General features: G+C 36.2%; 1 protein-coding gene across 1 annotated transcript in view; it reads left to right on the top strand.

Annotated features, from left to right (window-relative positions):
* The window catches only part of LOC126893856 (transcription factor Sox-5), a gene marked incomplete in the record, with an annotated part of 27482 nt that extends 6806 nt beyond the window's left edge, over window positions 1–20676 (top strand). Inside the window, 7 exon segments of the mRNA XM_050664382.1 lie at window positions 2698–2875; window positions 17463–17636; window positions 18317–18737; window positions 18843–18968; window positions 19199–19252; window positions 19318–19461; window positions 19541–20676. Coding sequence (XP_050520339.1) covers window positions 2698–2875; window positions 17463–17636; window positions 18317–18737; window positions 18843–18968; window positions 19199–19252; window positions 19318–19461; window positions 19541–19902 — 1459 coding nt within the window.
* Window positions 20677–21052: the final 376 nt, after the last annotated feature.

Raw genomic sequence — 21052 nt, 5'->3', positions numbered from 1 at the left:
CTGTTTTTTCGTTACGTTAGTACAGTCATATCGTCTGTTTATTGTTCGATATTTTTAGACAAAAGTCCCCACGATTCAAACAAACTGTGCTGGTAGGTGCTATTCGAGAGACTCACGCGCGTTAAATCATCTTCATCGATACTTTCGTTTGTTTGCTGCACTCGAGCGAATCGACCGAATTTGCATAGTCGCCGACATGTGTCCGATTTACCTTAAGCTCTGCACAATCATAACGAAATGCGGTTATTTCTAACACAGAAACGAATATTTNTAACGAAATGCGGTTATTTCTAACACAGAAACGAATATTTTGTAGGAAAATACAATAATAGCATTGTTATTGTTATTTCGAACAACAATTACTACAATTATTCTGTTTGCTGCTCTGAAAACCGTATAATGGACAAGGACTGTGTGCGATTACATTGTAGTCTGTATTTGAATACGTTTTGTACTTTCGTCCAACGGCACTTCGATAAGAGTCGGGATTTTTAATGGCTTATTTATTTTCACTTAATGATGCCTGTAGTAATTATTCACTCGGCTTTAGAACTGTGCAGTGGTTTTGTAGTGCTCGGAGTCGTCTGGTCGTAATCTGCGTTGTGTGATAAGCTCAGGTATTATTATTATTATTATTGTTGAATTAATATTCTTGTTATTTGATTATGTACGAGCGTACCGTTTTTTGCCGATGACCGCAATGACTCTGTGTGGTGAGCAGCAAAGGCGAATTATTAATCAAATAATAATAATACAAACAAGTCGGTTAATTATTTTTTCACTTTTTATATATCTCTCGGCGTTATCGGCCACTCGTTGCTATTATTATATGAATATTTTTACGGGCTCGTAACAATGAAAACATTAGACCTCTACGATGCGTATAGTAATGATTTCGAGCATTTGCAGATCTCGTTGATTGCCAATTAGTTCAACTACAACTTTGTACTTGTAGACTTTTGACTGTGTTTATTCGATGGATTTTAACGTACAGACACTCCATCCGCCACCTTCGCCCGCCGGATTATTTCATTGCATTAATATTATTATTATTATTACTATCATAGACATATTAGTTGTGTCGGTTTCTTGCACGATCCGAGCATCCAAACAAGGTCATAATAATACTTAATAATAATATAATTCGAAAGATAAGTTAATACAGAATATTAAAACCGGCGTGTATTGCAACAATAGCCGCACCATCGACGTGCTCAGCCGATATTCCCACTAAATCACACACACCAGACTTACACACAATTGCCGCATAATTATTGTTATTATATCGACAACTGAACGTGTTGCCGTCGTGGAACAACTCTAGTAAGTTATAAATTAAAACCGAACGAACGCTGCACATCATATTTTACAATAATAATAAAACAAAAATTGTTAAATCGTGTTATTATCGAGTGAGCCATTATAATGATCTGTACATGTGAACGTGTGTGCAAGCGACGGCTACAGACCATTTATCTCTTTTATGCATCCCAACTGAGCAATGCCGTTTTTCGGATCGCCCAATATGTTTTCGCGACCGGTTCGCGTGAAAGTTGACTGAATTTTTTCCCAACTGATTGATCGTTTTTCGCCTTGTCTTATAAACACTCGTTTTTTTATAAACATAATATTCTCTTTGGTCGTCTTTAATAAATCACTTTACGCTATAAAAATAAAAGGTATTTTTCCGAGTACAAGTCGTCAAATAAACATGTCATCACTATTGTGCGACGACGGGACACATGTGCTTGCGGATAGCACGTTATTGTTGTTTCATTTTACAATTTTTTTTAATGAATACAAGACCAACGCAACATTTCGGTTTTATAAAAGTTATTGTTTTCAACACATATAGAACGTTTTTTATCGCGTCGTTTGAAACTTACATTATAAAATGTAGCGGTTGTCGTCTATTTTATTTTTATCTCCGTAAACGCGTTACATGCAAAGTAGACCGTAATGCTCGTCGGAAATACGTCCGCGGGGACCTGGTCGCTTCTCCTTTTGTTTTTATCATTCTGTTTTTTAACCGTTCCTTTATTCGTATAAAGTTTACAATGTACGATACGGCGGCGGCGTCCGGCGACATAACGACATTGTACACATACGACATCATAAAAAGCGTTGACGGTAAAACTCTCTACGGGACTCTCGGACTGAGGGCATCGTCTCTCCCGCGCCACGAACATAACATATACGGTGTACGGTGCCCGTAAAAAAAATGCCGAACAAGAGACAAATTTCCAGCAAACAAAACACCGTGTGGGGAGAAAGTGTACAGGACACAGTGGGCAAAAGTGCGGGTCGCGGCCCGGGCGGTAGCGAGCGAAACCGATGCGATATCGTTATACAGAGGAGTTCTACCGCTGGCAGCATCAAAAAGGGTAATTGCATATGTACGGTCGGCGGTAGTCGCCGCTTACTTCCCCAAGGGTCTTGTGAATAAATAATAAAACACTATACAAACACATACGCGGGGTCCACGTCGTCTTATGGTCGATACGTGGACGTGCAGAGGGATTAACCTAGTAAATATATACGAGTACTCCCTTTATTTCGGGTTTACTTTAACTATATAAATCGCTATTGATTGTTTTTGTAGATAATTCTCTATTGATATTGACTTACTGTTTATTACCGTATTGTTGGGATGTTTTTCAAGTACTGTTTGTTACATGTATTCCGTTTTTCTTGCAGTAAATCCGATCCCGATCACGGAGAAGACGTCGCCGGTCAGCCCGGACTGGATCTCCTGCAGCATCTACAAGGTGACACTTCTACCATCGTGGAAAAGGAACGAAAACTGTCTGAAATGATTCTGCAGTTGCAACTGTTCAGAGAGCAGCTCCTCACGCAACAGGATCATCCGAACAAGGTAAACACAAAGCTTTTTTATTAAGCTTCTTTTAACAAATGTAAATATTGTATGAAAGTGCATACTGTTTACACGGATAAACAATATTGTAGACGTATTTATGTGTTAATGTCGATTTGCAAGTAACAATAGAAATAATATAAAATTAAAACATATTTATGGCTATTGAATGGTTAGCACAATAAAAATATACCTATCAGTGCGACGGCGGATGTCACGCGATTGTCTTATGTTTATACTGTCTAGTATGCAATAATTATCTTTATTAGTCAATTATAATTTTTATCATAACAATAGTCATACGATACACCGTGTAAACGGTCCTCCTCATCATCGTTTTGTTGTTTAGTGAAGTCGACCCCAGAATGTTCACAACAATAACTACCGACGTTGTTTTTCTGTGATAATACGTTAAGCTATAGTGTTTTTTTTTTTTCAATTTTTTCAGATGAATATATTCATATTAAAAAGTTTCTATAAATAGTTATATATCAACGATGCTTGCTTAGTGACACGGTATTTTCATAGCTACGGATAAATACTCTTAAAAAAAAAAAATCGTTTTATGGTTCGTTAACTTCGCAGTTTATTATTTTTGTGCGAATATTGAAAACAGTTATCGAAGAATAGAAAGCCAACGCGGCATTAATTCCATGCAATTTGTGAATTCTCAGTCTCGATGATATATTAAAAAAAGCACTTCAAAAAGACCGTTCTGTCTGCAAAACGGACCCTCCGTCGTCTGGAAATAACATGATAATATTTTTATTATGACTTTTTTTTTTTAAGCGCGTAATTCTATATATTTCTGTGCGTTTTGATAATACTGTTTTGTACGTTTCATTAGTGACAGTGAGCGGCTAAGGTGTATAACATCGTTCCGTTACCTAGCGGTCGTCCTTTTATTATGAACTCGGGTTTTTCTCGGACTTAAACTAACTGCTTTTCAAAAGACTTCTATTCTCCCCTCTATCGACCACGTTCTCTTTACAGATCTTGTCTGTCGGACATTAATTCCTTAACGTTATCATTCCATTATTTTAGAGACCACCAAGGAGAAAAAAGTACGCATTGCCCCCTCGTGAATAACCAGAAAAAAAAGGCCAAATGTTTGTGCTTTTGTCGTCGTTATTCATATATTTTTATACATTTTCTTCTTGCTTATATTCACAAATTTAATTAATTTACGTTATTGTGACACAAATGGTGCTCGTCTTAAATTCATTTCTGCATCAGTTGTATTCAACAACCGTACCGCTGAGTATTATTAAAAAAAAAAAGTATACAATTAGGGGTGATATTCTGACCTGGCATCTTGTTCACCGTGGAAAATTTGATTTATGTGTATGACCGATGGCCTCCTATGACAACGGCGTATTATGTGTTTGTGTTGTCCTCGTCACGCCGATTCGCCTTCAGGAGGGTTAGCTTTTCGCAACTCTATCCCTCCGGTTCGTCCAAAGTGGTCGGCACATTAATTATGCATAAATGCATGTTTGATGTTTTGGGTTATTGCAGGATTGACATAAATAAGCTCCCCCCCGGGGATGTTTGATGCGTTTACACTGTGCGCATATATGTGTATTAGTGGAATTATTGGATCTGACGAGTATACGGGGGCGGGGTGGGATGTTATAAATTGTTTAATACATCCATAGAGTGTACATTATAATGAATCGGTATTTAATTGTTTCGCGTTCACGGCTCGAGTGCGATAAACGCTATAACATGTCCTGTAACTGTTTGCTATAGTCTCACGATTGAAAAAAATGCAAACTTATTAAATCATTGCAGCGGACTACTTTTATTAGTTTCATAAACCGATTTTTTTTCGCCTATGACAAATAAGATAGTTTTTGAACAAATTATTAGCTTAAAAATAAATTTAAATACCTAATCAATTTCCACTTGCTAGGTCACAACCTTTATTGCCATTAATATGTAAATGTGTTATACATTACAATTATTAACAATAGGGACTAATCTTTTCGATAGTAAATTTCAATTAAACGAAGCACAATATTTGCTAATCATAAATTTTTTATCGCTCAATATTGCTCGCGGAAAAAGAACTTTGGTCTGATCCCAAATTAAAAGTATGGTCGGTCGATGATGTATAATATTATCCGGAGTTGCTATGTATTTTATGAGGATTGCATTGCCGCCGCCGCCGCCGCTTTCTGCGACTCTCGTGTCAGCATCTTGTCGTATTAAAGCGTATTTTATCGTAAAATAAATTTGTTAATAATACACCTCAACGTCGCCATTACAATCCGTTTATTTGGCCCAGTTGCATATCGTATTAAAATGATTTTTATTACTATTATTACGACGGACGACGAGTTCGTGAGAGTTTACACTTTAAATTAGATCAGTAATGCCGCCTTATGTACGCCTGCCCGGAGGCTTGCCAAAGTCATCGCCGGAAGAGACCATCGAGTTCCTGTTTGAGCGGTCCGCAGTCATTAGACGTTCATAAGACGGTCTCATACGCGCCCAGTACTCGTATATATTTATATTTTGCGATTAGCTTAAGGGCGACCAACTAAAGAATTTCTTAATTATTTTTTGTGAACGCGTTAACTCATTTTAAACGATTAATTTAGTCATAAAATATTTCCCCGTGCTATGTAAAATTAAAAAACCTCCACAAATACGGCACAATATTGAATTTAATGGTATAAAAGTTTTGATTTTTAAACTCATTACTCGTATAAAAAAAAATAATTGAATGTAATTAAAGTGATTATTATGACAACGTACTCTACAAAATCAACAAAAGTATAATTACAGTGTCCCGTTGATTATCTTTTTTGTCAAAGGATATTTTTTCCTTAGTCCAAATAAAAAAAAAATCGATTTTCACTGTCAACTTCATAGCAACGTAATATTCATAGTTTCTTTTAGATATTTGTATCTAGTCAGTCTCGACTTACAACCCTTTCAAGTATAACACGCGACTAGTACCAAAGCGAGACATGACATTCGCCCGAGTGATAATTTTCAATTATTGTATCCGACTAGAATAAAATGGCCGCTATTGTAAGCAATGCGCGACTCCCCAGCTCGCCGCAAACGAATAATGGAAGAATAATAAAATACGGAAAAAAAAAGGAGAAATCATTTATCATAATACCGTGTTTGTTCCGAGGTTTATTATTTATTATTCCGGCAGGTTTATTCCTTTGTTTATTTAATAATACACACACACAGCGCATAATGTATATTTTAAAGCTTAAGAAATACATATAATATTACACAGCGACTTTATTATTATATATATTTTTTTGTTGACCACGACCTACTTGTCTATTATAATAACGACGACGATGATAATAATAATACAAACGACGTCGCCATTATGGGCACACACAATGCCGGTATTGTCTCATTGCCGGACTGTCGTGGCTCGGCTTTGTAAGCGACTCACGCTCAGTGCTTCTTGTACGGCAATGCTGACGTTGCCGTACGATAAGTAGACAGTTGGAGATATCTTTTGTCAGGTGACGTTACGTCATTTTTTACTCAACGTATTTCACTGCCAGACGTTCTTGTACTCGGTCAGTGTTTGCGCCTGAACAGTTTCGCCAATATCGATTTTTACCGTTCGGTTGCTGACCGAATGTTTGTTTTCGGCGTACAATCATTACGTACCGCCGACCGTTTTCGATACCCGTGTGGAATTCACCTGCCAAGTAAGCACCCGTTGATTATTTTCCGTTTTTCCGAATCTAGTTGACTTGGCATAACAAGATATAGGTCACACTATCGTCGTCCACTGTTGTTTTACACTGTCGAATGTTTAACACTGATGCGCTATTGACATTCACAATAGTGCGTTTTCAAATACCGCCATGTGCTCTCGCAGACATCTGGAAACAGTCTCCGGCCTATTATTTTCTCAGTCGTCGCGAATACTACACCACGTTATCCGCGTCTCCGGCATTTGTTTTAACCGAACAATGTGCGCTTGTTTGTTGCTGTCGTTAAATCTCATGCCGGCAGAAAAATAATGTATATTCCGATGATTAATACATAGGCACCCCTCTATTAACGTTCGGGGTGAATGGTTTTTTTCTCATGCTCGCCGTCACGGACTAGGTGCGCACCTTGTGGTGCACGTTATACTCGCCAGCACTGGCTCTTTGTACGTTTGACCTTGGATCCAACAGTAACACATGCGTTTTTCATTGATAGACCGAAGCAACAAAAAGAAATGACAATACATTTGTCACAAGTGTGTGACGACGTTCACTCATACGAGCGACATCTCGGAACAAACAATTTCACTGGAATATCCATGGAACTTTAGGGTTTACAACAAACGTAAAAGTCGACAGATTATTGCTCTCCGCAATCGTGTTATGTGTGAGCTCAAAAAAGAGTAAACCGACTGCTTGTAGGCGTGTGCTGTGTTGTTTACGGGTGGGAACAATGGGTAAGGTTTTTTTTATTATTGCTGTTGTATCATTACTGCATCAGGTGATGAACACAATAGTACGCACGGCAAACAAGAGTATCGCCATTGTTCGCACCTGTGTGAGTGTGCATGAAAATGTATTGTTACTGGGCCGTAACCAATAGCAGCCCTTCCCTGAAACCGCCAATCGTATAAGCCCTCCCTCCGGCGTATTTTCCGGTCTCTTTGTTTTTTCCCATTGGCTTTCCTCGATCCGCAGTACTCTGTACAACAACAAAACAGTAAAAATGGTAAATTATTCCTTTGAAGTGAGAATATCATTTTTTTTTTTTTAATGAAAATATAAACAAATTATCCGTCGAACAATATTAGTTTTCTTTCTGTTCGGGAAAAATTAATTATTTTTAGTTCTAACGATAATGGAAGATTTTTCTTTGCTTTCGATACTTTTATTATTATTCGACATTGTAAAATTTCGGCGATTAAAAGTAAATATTTTTCACCGATTACGACGATTGTTTTTGTAGAGAATTTTATAAACAAAACTGAAGTATCGTAGAAATAAAGTATGTAATTAATGGAAGACTCTGTGCACTCGTTTGCTTTTGCTATTTGCATACACCCTAGGAAATAACACGCTCAGCAGTAGTACAGTGGATTATCTCTTTCTCTTGTAGCATTCATTCACTTTCCGGTTAATTTAATATTCTCTTTATTGACAACTCGGTTATTTTTGCTTTCCGTCCGCTCGATCAGATGACATTTAAATAACGCGTTTGACAAACGACTGTACAATTGTGATTTAATAATAAAGATGAAAAACAATGCAATTATCAACGTCTGTTTTAAAGATTTTAATCTCGACTGCGCACACACCTCTCTTAATACTTTTAATCTATTTACAACAAATACCAATAGATATCAGATTTCAACGAGCACAAATTGTAGTCGTGTGAATATTTAATGAGAATTTAATGGATGTTTGTTCGTATAATACGGAACACTACTCGTTTTATGAGCATATGTAATATAGTTTACTGTATTACTTAAACAATTAACGCACGACAAAATATTTTCTATCATACAAGTTATTCCGAAAACCTTTCATACATCCGATAATCATTTCGGCGAGTGAAATAAATGAAAATACGGTCTGTCTAATGAGCTTTTTACTATAATTATAGCTAATCGTGTAGTTGATACAAAGTAAAACTCGCGAGATACCAGTTTTTCATTAATTGATTTTCGCTGCAATAACATTTTAGCGGTCAGCATGAACTTGTATTATTTTATTTTGAATTACAATATACTGATTACTGACTTATTGTTTCGATTAATCGTTATTATTACACTCCCCCCGTCTTCCGCCGCGGCAGTTAATCATTCAATATTTGCACTATGGCGCTCGGCTATGTAAAAAACATTTAACGTACTTGCCCGTTTTAATTGACTCCGAAGTCCGCGCGAATTACAAACATCCTTAGCGAGAGTGCCTATTAACCTTTAGAGCATTATACTTTTTCTCGAACAAAACAGCTGTCGTGTGATATCTAAACGATTTTCAAATTTCTATTGCATGTTGTTATCGTCTCGATTATTAATCGAAAACGATTATTTCTAGTCTGGTTGCCCGTGTAGGTATGCAACAGTGTCTTTTTTTTTTTCATTCTTCACAATACACTCGAAATGCTATTATTAATATTTCTCATAATCATTCAGTGTTTGCAATCACGACGTCATTCGTTTCTATACGAACCCCAAAGACACAATTGTCTCAAAAATAGTGTATTTATGACCCTTAAAAAAACGTTTACGATAGAAATTCGTAACATAAATTTGTTGCAACTCAAGTGCCAACGGCAATTCTTTTCCTGGACGATTTGAATTTGAACACGATATTTTATCTCGACAAAATAGATGTAATTCATATTTTTTGATGTGAAAAAACAATAACCAATACGATTTTTGTTTACAAGTGTGTAAAGTCCTAATATTGTAAGAGGAAATATTTTTTCCCTTCGAAGATTATTATTCGGTGATGTTTCATCGGGTTGATATTTTCTTAATCAATTCATTATTTGCCGTTGTCATTTAACGCATTATACCCAAACACGTTGTGTACGTCATTCTCTTCCGGTGCTTTCCACGTGTGCTGTTTAATAATTAATTTTCTCGTTGACTTCGGTTGTCGTACATCGCGTTGCACAGTGTTTCATTTTAATATCGTTGTGTAGCTGACGGTGACGGCAACAACATTGTGGCCTAAGGAAGAGAAGAAGACGGGTGCGAGATGTCAATCGATGGCCCGTTTTATTATTACAATTATAATTATACGTCCCTCCCTTTTGCTACACAGTGGCGATCAACGTGTCTTTTTTCGTATCCCACGTCCGATTCGTAACAACTCGCCCGGCCAACACAGTTCGGTTTCACCGGTCGCATACCGATGACAGCGATGGCTGCCACTGCCGCCGTACTGTCAACGCACAACATTGGCACACAATAATAAGATTGTTTTGTGTTTTTTTGTCCGTCCGAAACTTCACGTCACTGTGTTGTACAACACCTGTTAATATGTTTTCGCGTTATCAAAAGTATCAAATTTTATTCAAAATAAATAAATCAAAAACAACTCGATGCGCTTATTCGAGTGTTTAGTTATTTTTCAAACATTATTGACGAGCGAAATTTCCTGCCAAAACTAATACGTTTAAATGTGCACGCTAATCTTGCATATTCATTGCTGTGCGTGATACGTTTATTTAGCTCATACTTTGGAGAGTTTTCGACAGTCGAGGGATACCCAAAACCGTGTCCATCGTCGTTTTTTCATTTGTGCACGACAAAACCCATCGGCTCTTTGAATTTTACGGTTGGCAAATGTAATTTGAATCTGCAGGGTCGTTGTTTTCTTTAACCATGAAAAACACTTCATGACCTACTATACACCCTTAGTGACCGCTATAAATCACGGGGCATGGCGGAGCAGCTAGTGTTCTGTTTTTTTTTTGACATTTTTCCCTCGGCGTACAATGACAATGTGTTCGCAATATGTCCCCGACCTGATCCGACACCAGTAACCTTACGCGATTCTTAGCCGTTTTCGACAATCAACTAGCGACAAAAAATGAGATTTAATTAAATGTGAATACATTATTTTGACGGCCCTGTCGATTAATGATAAATTCCAATACAGTTAACGTCACCGGGACAATATCGATAATATTCTGCAAAGTTTTGTTTAGCAAATCAAACGTTGCGGTTTTTGGAGATAATAGTCCATACGTAACAAACCGATGAACACAGTCATGTCGCTTTACAATCAATACACGAGTATAATATTGTTGTGCCGAGTACACGACTATATTGTACTCGGATATAATACTTGTAGACATGTCGAGTTATATTTGTCTGTCACTGCACATTTGTGTCGGTTCAACGACGAAAGCGGATAGGTGGGCGCGTCATATAGGTTGGCGTATTGCTGCGATAATCTTTGTGTGCGAAATCTCTTGCGGGCAGGAGGAGAAAAAACAAATCCCCGAGGAATAGCTGCTCCAAAGAATATAATGAGAAAATCTACCCTCGAAAAATGCCGCCGTCGCCACTACACAGAAGATTACATATTAGCCGCATCACCACAAAGGCGACGTTCATCTCTTATACGGACGCACGCGATATTAGGTGTATGTTGTATGTCACATAGCGTGTTCTTTTTGGAATCAAAATAACATCGCGTTTGTGCGCACGAAATGAAACGCCGCAGTATTTTATTTCTACAAATTTTCGAGTCGATTAATATGCCGTACGAGACGACGCGGTACAAGACGTGGCAGCTGCCAGGCACCATCAGATGTGACTTGTCGTTCGGAGAGAGTAATTCGGCAGTAGTATTTCCCTTGTTGACGCGCACCGTACGCGGCCCGTGTGCGTTTGCGTGTAACAATGGCAGTGTCTTAAAAGCATTCTCGCATTTATTGTTGGACGTGGGTGGTGCGCATTGGCCATAGGGTAATTTTATCGCGTACAAACGTCGGGTGTGATATTCCGCCGGTGCGCGCGCTCGTTTTAATAATAGCCGTGTTGTATTATTCGTAATGGGTTAGAGGACATTTTTAACGAGATCATTAATTTGTAATGCACTGTTTAGGAACCCGTTAATCCGTATTTACAATTAAGCGGACAAAATATAGATTAAGCTTGTCATAATTCATATTTCACGGCGACCGCGTTACTCGCTTCTTTTCCTGTCGCCTCACTTCACATACCTCCAGACTTTTATATCTGTTCTCTCACACTTAGCACACACCGTACGGTCTTGTGCGCTCGCCCCGTGCACTCGCACAAACGTGTCGACCGTGTTCTTATGGCGCACGGCAGAGGAAAATTATTATTTTCTGCCTTACGTTTGTTGTCCGTACCACTGACAATCATTAACGTTACTTGGCGTCACTCTCGTCTGATTTTGAATGACCGCCATTGTTTTTTGTATCACGTGCATAAAGTGTACATTGTTATAAATCAACTCGAGGGCTGATTTACAAATTGTTTGGCTGTGATATCCGTCAGTTTATTTTTGTTCTTTTTTCCCATTTATTATTCTGCTCTTAATTACAAACACGACTCTTCTGCGTCCGTTTAAAACTTTTTAACATGTTCTGATATGATTTATATCACTTTTTTCTCGAGTGAGTATTTAAGAAAATGTTATTTATTGAATACGAGTTTCATGAATACTTAATGTTCTTGCATACACTAAAATTAATTATAGTTCTGTTTACAAAAACTATGCAGTTTTTAAGCGTGTTCCGACTGTCCCATCTGCCATTCATTGTCCTAGGTTATTTATTGATACAATTCGAGAGATATTAATTAACGTGACCAAATTTGCGAAAACCCAATCATATTTGTGCGTTTATTCAAAATTACCGTTTTGAAAAAGATAACAGGAGGGAGAGCCGTAATAAATATATACTAAAAAAATAGTACGGTATCAAATGTGGCTTTAGATGTTTCCTGTGTGTTTGTGTCTCGGCCGTCGAAAAACAAAAGGTCAACTGTGCTCATCGTGCACAGGATGCTCTTTATCCCAGCTGCGCCGAAGGAGTCGGTGGCAGGGGGCGGCGGCCGCATAGGAGCGGCGACGGTTCTGCAGCATGATGATGATGTTTAGTATATTATTGTGCGTTACGTGTGTTCTCGGCCGCAGTGGCCATATGGTAAATGTCAAACGACTAGTACGACGTGTACGCGGAGCAGCACAACTGAGGACAGACGGACAGAAAAGAAAGAAGATTACAAAACATTTATAGAATAAACGCAACACCGAAAGGGAACGAGCGCATTACGCCGTCCATTCGTTTTCAGATGGTCTTAAGTCCGACATTGGCTCAGTGGACGTTAAAAGGTTTCCGATCTACGCACTTTTGTCGCGACCGACTATCGCTTGGAGTGATGGCTTAGACTCTGACCGCCGGTGAATGCTTCAAGGGTAGATTTTGTTGGCATGTACAAAGAATTAATCCGGCAAACTTCTAATGTATTATTTTACTATGAATTTTTAATCCACCCCTGTCCACTAGTCGTCATTTACGTCGGTTCTAATTTTCCGGGCTCTCGCGATTATAGAATTGGGTCGACTGTGCGTTTTTTACGCGTGTGTTTGATGTTGGGTTATGATTTCTAGCCCATAAACTTGGCGCGATAAATAATGAACTTTTGTGCGGAGCAACTCGTTTTGTTCAGTATAAAACATTAAAACCTCTTGCAGGTTCCTACGCTTTTTTTCATTATAAAATCTAAGTGAATTGGAATTTTTCATTTTAAAATTAATTTTTATCAAAAGTAGGAATGATTGTGACAGAACAACAACCGTCGGTCTGAGGGCGGGGAGCTCGGCCTCATTAAAAATAATAATTCTTTTAAAAAAAAAAAAACACCACAGTCAGAAAAAACCGCACAACACTTATAAAACACTCAGTCTACAATCATTCTCATCGCGATCGAACGACAATCACCGACACCGCCACCACTTTAGCCGGCACCATCGAAGCAACACACAACACAAAACACTATTATTCATTCATTTGCAATTATTATTATGAATTTTTATTCGAAAGCAAAAACTCTTTGTGCGCTTGCCATTGTGGATTATCCACTTGTTTTCTCCGAGCCTCGTCTATACAAATATACGTTCACACTGATAATTATAATAATAATTCACATTGTATTATATTATTGAAACGTTTCACAGAATCCAAAAAGTGCACCGGCACTTTCGACGCCGTCCACAATCATTTGGCCCGTCTCGCGCTCTGCACACCGGCCGCTTTCGAGAAACGCACTCGGAGATGTGCCACTATTCGGTCCAGTGCAGTTGTTACGCTCAGCGTAATTAACGGGTAACGCTAACCGAATGCCACTTGTCGAGTGTATCGCATTATCGCGCCACCCCATTACGAGTCGTCTTGTTTGTACAGCTCGATTGTCCAATTAAGAACACGTTTTCAAAATTCTAAACTCGACTAGTTTTTTTTTTCCTTTTCACGCACTTCAGAGTTCATACCGACTTGTTTTGACTTGCGTCTCACGTCAATACCGATCAGTCACCGTCGTCGTTTGCGTGACATTACGACATACGCTACTTTTAGATATATTAATTGAAACGTCGTCGGAGATTCGTTTACAATGTACTAATTGTCACTAATGTGATCACGGAGATAGCTGCAGCTGTATAGCGCGCGGATTCACCCCTTTTTTTTTATTTTAAGGATCGAGGGTGGACAACACGCGGTGCACTAGCCAAAAAGCAGCCGTTGCCTACTACGAAATTAGTCCATTTAGCTTATTAGAATACAATTGGACGACGACAACAACAACAAGTGATGTTAATGATTTACATGTAAAGGTGCGCGAGGGATGAAATGAATGGAGCACATGAAAGACTAGTATTATTTGTCAAAAAACAGCACACGGAATTGCAGTGTCCGTTTCGTAGTTTGAGTGCAAATACATTGAGATTATAACGCAACCCTAAAGATTACGAGGGCAAAAGGAGAAAACAACAAACGTTTAGGAACAATAACGTACTGAAATCTCAAACAACAGGAACATCGAAGAGTACCGTAATTAGAGTAATTAACTTATGCTTGTCCAAGGAAAAGTGCATTAAATTTATGGTACTCGTGACTTATGCTAATTTGATGGGCGTGTGCATAATATTCTCAAGCAATTGTTAAGACTTTTGTTCAAATAGTTGTTGCGCATTACTTCTCAGGCTGTTGGTACGCGAAATATCTAATGATTTAAATAGTCCTATCCGCACCTTTGCTGCAGTTTATACTTGAAAACCTTTATGACTTCCGAAGTACAAAAGTTGTTACCGATCCGTTATTTTCTTAATTAGATATCATTTTATAAACTAATTAAATATGTATTTCGCCATTTATCTATTAGTTTAACTATATTTAAGTTGAGAAACCGTAATATTCTAATCAATATTGTATTTATTGGCAAGTAATCGAGTGGTGTACGATAAACTGATCACTCTTAATAATACATTACTGATTTTATTGTTTTATTTTTCATTATAAATTCACGGACATATGAATTAGTGTTATTATACAACGCGAAACTTGCGAAATAATACCCCCGGGAAAAAAAATTAAAAACCTAATCAAATAGTATTTGTCTCTTATAATGGACTTAGGTGTGTGTTGTATGATTATAATAGTAATAGGAGTTGTGTCCATTTGTGGCAAGGGCGACGATAGCGATCGTAAATCGGTGACACGTGCCCGTGGAGATGAGCAGTGGGTCCGTGTCTCGTAGTATATTAGCCCAGGATTAAATAGAACTCTTTGATTTTGGGTATGTTTTTGGGGTTATATGAAAAAAGAAAAATGAAGTATGAAAAGTATTGCTAATCCGAAATAATCATAGCTGTGCTGCGTTTGGGGACAGTTATAGCCAAAGCATAACGTACAATATATAATAATCTAAAACAAATGTTGCGTCATCGTATCGGTTGAAAAGGACAGGGAAGGAAAGAGGACCAAAATGTAGAAACTAAATATAATAGAGAATAATTAGAACGTGGTCTCATTGTTTGCACTCGGTGTACCACTCCAAAAAAAAAAAACCACACACACTCGCATAAGGGTTACACAGTTTCTCTTTGAAGTATATTGTCAATACTTACGGTCCGCGTGTGCACATCACGAATCAGCGTCGTTCTTTATGTACCGCATAATATTGCGTTGTATTGAAATCTCTCGTTTTTGTATTTTGATTGCCCCAGAGATGTTTGTGCCCGTCGTTTTTTCGGCGTCTGTGTACTGTGTCATTGCCGTGTTTAAACAACAACGTCGTTCGCATTGTGATTATTGTTGATAGAAACAACAACATTTGTCCTTAAAAAAAAAAAAATTATTATTTTATTTCAATTCTGTTTGAGCAAGGGTTTCATTAAAACCTTCTGTGTGCGTCGATTGTAATTTTAAATACCTTCTTTGAAATGAAAGTATTAGCACGAAAGTTGAACGCAAGTTTACTGATAGATCCTCAAGGGATCCCAAAAAAAAAGTATATATAAAGCAAATTGTGGCTATAGGGGTTGGTTGACAAGCTGCACACCTTTATTTTGTTTTTGTTGTTGCGATAAAACAACAATAAAAACAAAAAAAAGGAACGAGAATATTATTACTGATGAGCCGAGGAAATTTATAAATATTCAATTGATGGCGATGAGCAGAATAGAAGTGATGGAAAGACGCAAAGTAAACGTGATTCGGATAAAATCTACAAGCGAGCTCGTTCAATATTCATAAATGTGACCGCCCTCGAAAAATAATAAAGTAAAACGAAAAAAACCTTTGCGCGCTCCAGTTTTGGCCACTTTTCGCCAAAAAAAGAATTATTTAAAAGCGTTTTCTCATTATTCTCGGGCACGTAGCACATGGGTCACATGAATAAGTCAGTAGAACGTCGAAATGGCTTCTAAGTGCTTTTGTCGGTGGCAAATAAAACAGAATAAATAAACCTCTTAACCTGTTTTGTATGAAAATGCGATGAATATGCGAAAATCGCATACTACTTATAATCTAATAAAAAATATTCACCCGCTATTGTTGCATACTTTTAAAATTTTTTTGCTGATAACGATTAATATTTTCTTTAATTTTCGTTCCGTCAGTGTACATTGTCCGGTTGAATTATATCATGTTTGGTCGAATAATTATCAACTGCGTGAACGTTGTGCTCGTTGAGCGATTCGTCGGATGGAAAGAGAGAAATGCACCGATAAAGTCAGAAGCGTTAAACAATCTAATAAATAATAATAAATCTAACGAATTGGATGGTTGCCGCCGATGTTTCTCTTCGGTTTCCTCGGCCCTTTGGTGGATACACTGCGGCGATATTATTATATTTTAAGTACTGGATCGTTGCCACGTTTTCGCACTTTGTCTTTCGGCCATAATCTTTTTAAAATGCGTGTGTATCTTCACTTTTTCCGTGCACATCTCTGACACGTCTACGTGGACAGACAAATGATTTACAACCATCAGCGCATTACCTATAAAAGGATCAAATATTTTTATGTTACCATTATTTTCACTCTTTGAAAATGTATTTGATCCATAATGCATATGCGAATAGAGCAAAATCAAAGAACGCAAATCATTGATAAACTTAGTGCAATTAACATCAAGTTTTAATCTTATTAATACATGTGACATTTTTAATGCTTTAATTATTAAAACAAAATACGAAACGGAATCCTATTTTTAGAAATAGAATAACAAATTGTCATTTGTGAGGTAGCTCTCAAAAAAAAAATTATTTTTGCGACATCCACATGTTATGTTAACAATTTCTGAATCATTTCGACTTCCAGCAATCCGGATGTCATTTATTTTGATGTTTTTTTTTGTGAATTTATTTGCCACCATGTAACATTAATTATGTATGGTCAAAATAAGTACAACATAGTCGTCAACACGTGTTTACCAACGACTATATTTAAGTTTTCAACAATTGCAATAGGTTACAAAATCATTTTTCTAAACCAACCATTTTATATAAGAATATTTATTTCTTATTGATAATATTATGAAAAATATTTGTATTTTTGTAAAATAATAATTTTGGTGTGTATTTTTTTATCAGAGCCAGTTCAATCATCTCAAAGGTTTACCTGGTTTAACTCATCCTCAGTCGCTATTTTTCTTGCCGTTGTTAGATCAGTTACGTGGCTTATCACAGTGCAATAATGCCTCCACAGCGATGCAACAGGGCAATCAACAGCTTCAAGCTACCACGATAGCCTCAACAAATTGCAATGTAAGTACTTTTACTAGTATTATTAGAAAATATACTCTCTATAGATAGAAGTTGTGGTATTTTTTTAAGAATAACAGCAGTACAACAGTTTTGCTGTTAAAATTTATCGAGTTCAGTTTCATATATACATTTGCTTAAAATATTTATTTAGCTTATAACATGGAAGTTTGTTGTACTCTTGACGTTTTAGATTTTTATATCATTTGTCACTTGACTAAATTTCAAATTATATTCTTTGCTATTAGTAGAGTACTACTAATATTTTATATTAGTAGTTAGNAAATTTATCGAGTTCAGTTTCATATATACATTTGCTTAAAATATTTTATTAAAACCTATTGTTCTTTTAAGCATATCTCTTTTTTTATATATCTGTTATTGAGCAAATAAACGTAATTAATACGTGAATATATTCACGTATATTTGTATGTTTATGTTTTAAGATACATTAGAATGGTTTATGAAGAATAATAGTTACGCCATCATCTACATAAGTACAACCTTTTTAAAGTTACTACCCTATTGTGTTTAATTATATCTTAACGTGTCTATCTAGTTCACGTAAGATATATTAATTGCATGCTACCTAATACCATATGCTTTATTACATTACATGAATGTTCATTTCTATTTTTAGTAGGTATATATATTAAAAAAAAAATATTTTTTTCTTTTTATAGAGTATCCCTACACCAGTATGGCCCAACACTAGGCCACCGTCTTCATCTTCAGCTAGCCCATGTTCTTTGCGCCAAGATGGTGCAGGTACTCCACAACAGTTGGTATCTACTGCCGATCCAGATGCCCCTTTGAACTTGACCAAACGTAAATCACCAACTCCACAACCTTTAGATCACAAACATCAGAACCAACAGCATTTGGCATCTAATATGTTTCCACCAAGGAGTACACCACCAGCGAGTGGAGTCTGGAACTCAACATCACCACCAGCTACAACTCCTGGATCAGCCAATAGACGTTCTGGGTCCGGTCAAGGGCTGGTTAGCCCTCCGGCTGCAGCCACCCCTAAGCTTCTACCACCACCCATTCCTATGCCCAGAGGTTTTATGCCATATGCTGGTATCCCACCACATTCTTCTGGTAAGCTTAAGATAAAGTTATTTAATAAGGTTATAGTTAAAATAATATAATAACCAGCTTCATAAATCTAAGCTTTTGTTCTAATTTCAAACTGTTTTTACTTAGCCGGTAAACTGAGTCTATCTCCCGGTAAAGATGGAGACAAAATATCACCATATTCCGGACTTCAGATGTATGCACAACATTCTTCTCAGTTACATAGAGATGAACATTCCGAAAGCATGGATTTACGTACGTATTGTTTAAGCAATTAATGTACAAGAGTAATTTAATACTAATTCCTTTTTAAAATGATTTTGAAAGTATTTAAAATAATAAAGTCTCCAGAAAATAACTTCGTTAAACAGTCAAACTAGACTGTGATAGGATCATTTGGGGAGATTTAGATAACTTTTTTCCTAATCACATCAAATAGAAATAATTTATCTATTATTTATTTTTTTTTTTTTTTTTTTTTACAGCATGGGGACCTAATGATCCAAATTTTAAACTAGCTGATGAATCGGGTGATAGAGGTAAGTTTTAAATAGTAAAGTTTATATTCGTATAATGATTAACGAATTCAATTTATTTGTTGCAGGCCGAATGATACGGCAACAGAAAAAAGACGGTGAACATATAAAGAGACCAATGAACGCATTTATGGTTTGGGCTAAAGATGAAAGAAGAAAGATCTTAAAAGCTTGCCCAGACATGCACAATTCAAACATTTCCAAAATATTGGGTATGTCTAATCTACTTGATGAAATAATAATTCAAAATAGTATAACATTTTTTTATTAATAAACTTCTTTGCTCTCTAGGTGCTCGATGGAAAGCTATGACAAATGCTGACAAACAACCTTACTACGAAGAACAATCAAGGCTATCCAAATTACACATGGAAAAACACCCAGACTATAGGTATAGACCTAGGCCGAAGCGAACGTGCATCGTGGATGGCAAAAAGATGAGGATATCAGAGTACAAAACTCTGATGCGACAACGGCGAAATGAAATGCGTCAGCTGTGGTACAGAGGTGAAGGAGCAGGTCCATCCGGTTCTGGTGACGTGGCAGGCACAAGTTTTGGATATCCACCGGATGGATCTATATCGCCATCAGACATGATGTATTCACCAGTAAATTCGCCGTCTTATGGCGAAAACAGCCATGACGAAGATTAAGTGAAGCAGCTCCATGACACACAAATTATGTTAAAAAGGTCACATCTCGTTGATTTATACAAAAAATTAACTGTTGTACCTTATTTTTTATCATTATTATTTATTTAAATAAGAATCTAAAATAAACTTTATTGTTATTTTGTTATGAATTATAATTATTATTTTTTATTATTTTTTTAACAGCTCTCCTCTAGGAATTAATTAGGGCCAGTACTGCTATGTTTTAAGTGCAGAAAAAATAGGGAAATGTGTATATTGTATTTTTTTTTCTTGTGTATAAGTTTACTATTAAATCTACTCTGTTCCAATTATAATATGTAATTTAATAATTATGCCCAATATTAAATGTTGTGGTTATTTAGATATAATATTAATAGGTTTTAATTTTATTCCATTATATTTCTTAGTTCATAATACTTTTTTGTGATAATAATATTTTTATTTACGCGTACAGTATAATATATAATAATTTGTATTAAAAATAAGTGTAATTGTATAGAAATAATTGTTATTAAAAGATTCGTATGTAAATGGCATATTTAATTATACAATGTACAATGACGGTGCGTTAGCTTGCTACTTAAATTTGTTGAACTTGAAAATATGTTCAATATTATAAATTATTGAAATATTTTAAACAATTGGGTGGTGCCAAATAATTATAATTAGTACAGACGAATGTCGGCCTTATGATCTCTGTTTTATTTTAATGTGTCTGTAATTAATTATTGTGAATAATTTTAATAATATTAAATGGACAAAAATTTGTTTTTAGAGAGTTCAAAATATTAAAAACTAAAAAACGAGTTTTTAAGTAAATATTATGCAGTGTAATGTATAAAAGTAGACTAATTTTAATTTTATTGAAAAGAGTTAACAATTTTTGTTTGCAGAAAAAATTTACATTTCTCTAAAAAGAAATGTATCTTGTATTATTATTATGTCACCTATAAAATTAGATAATACAGTAAATTCTATATATATTTTTTTGCAAACATTTTCGTTATAAATTAAAAAAATTACAATAACTTAATGTTAAGCCATAGACAATTTGTTTGCAAAATTAAAGTCTATTTAATTTTTTAACAAAAATTTTTACTAAATACTTTTCAAACCGAAATTTAAATTAGTATCTCATGAACGAGTAGAA

The sequence above is a fragment of the Daktulosphaira vitifoliae genome, unplaced genomic scaffold (assembly GCF_025091365.1).
Source record: "Daktulosphaira vitifoliae isolate Bord-2020 unplaced genomic scaffold, ASM2509136v1 Scaffold_1, whole genome shotgun sequence".
Lineage (NCBI taxonomy): Eukaryota > Metazoa > Arthropoda > Insecta > Hemiptera > Phylloxeridae > Daktulosphaira > Daktulosphaira vitifoliae.
Note: the sequence above shows the minus strand (reverse complement) of the source record. Positions and strands in the feature narration are given on the sequence as shown.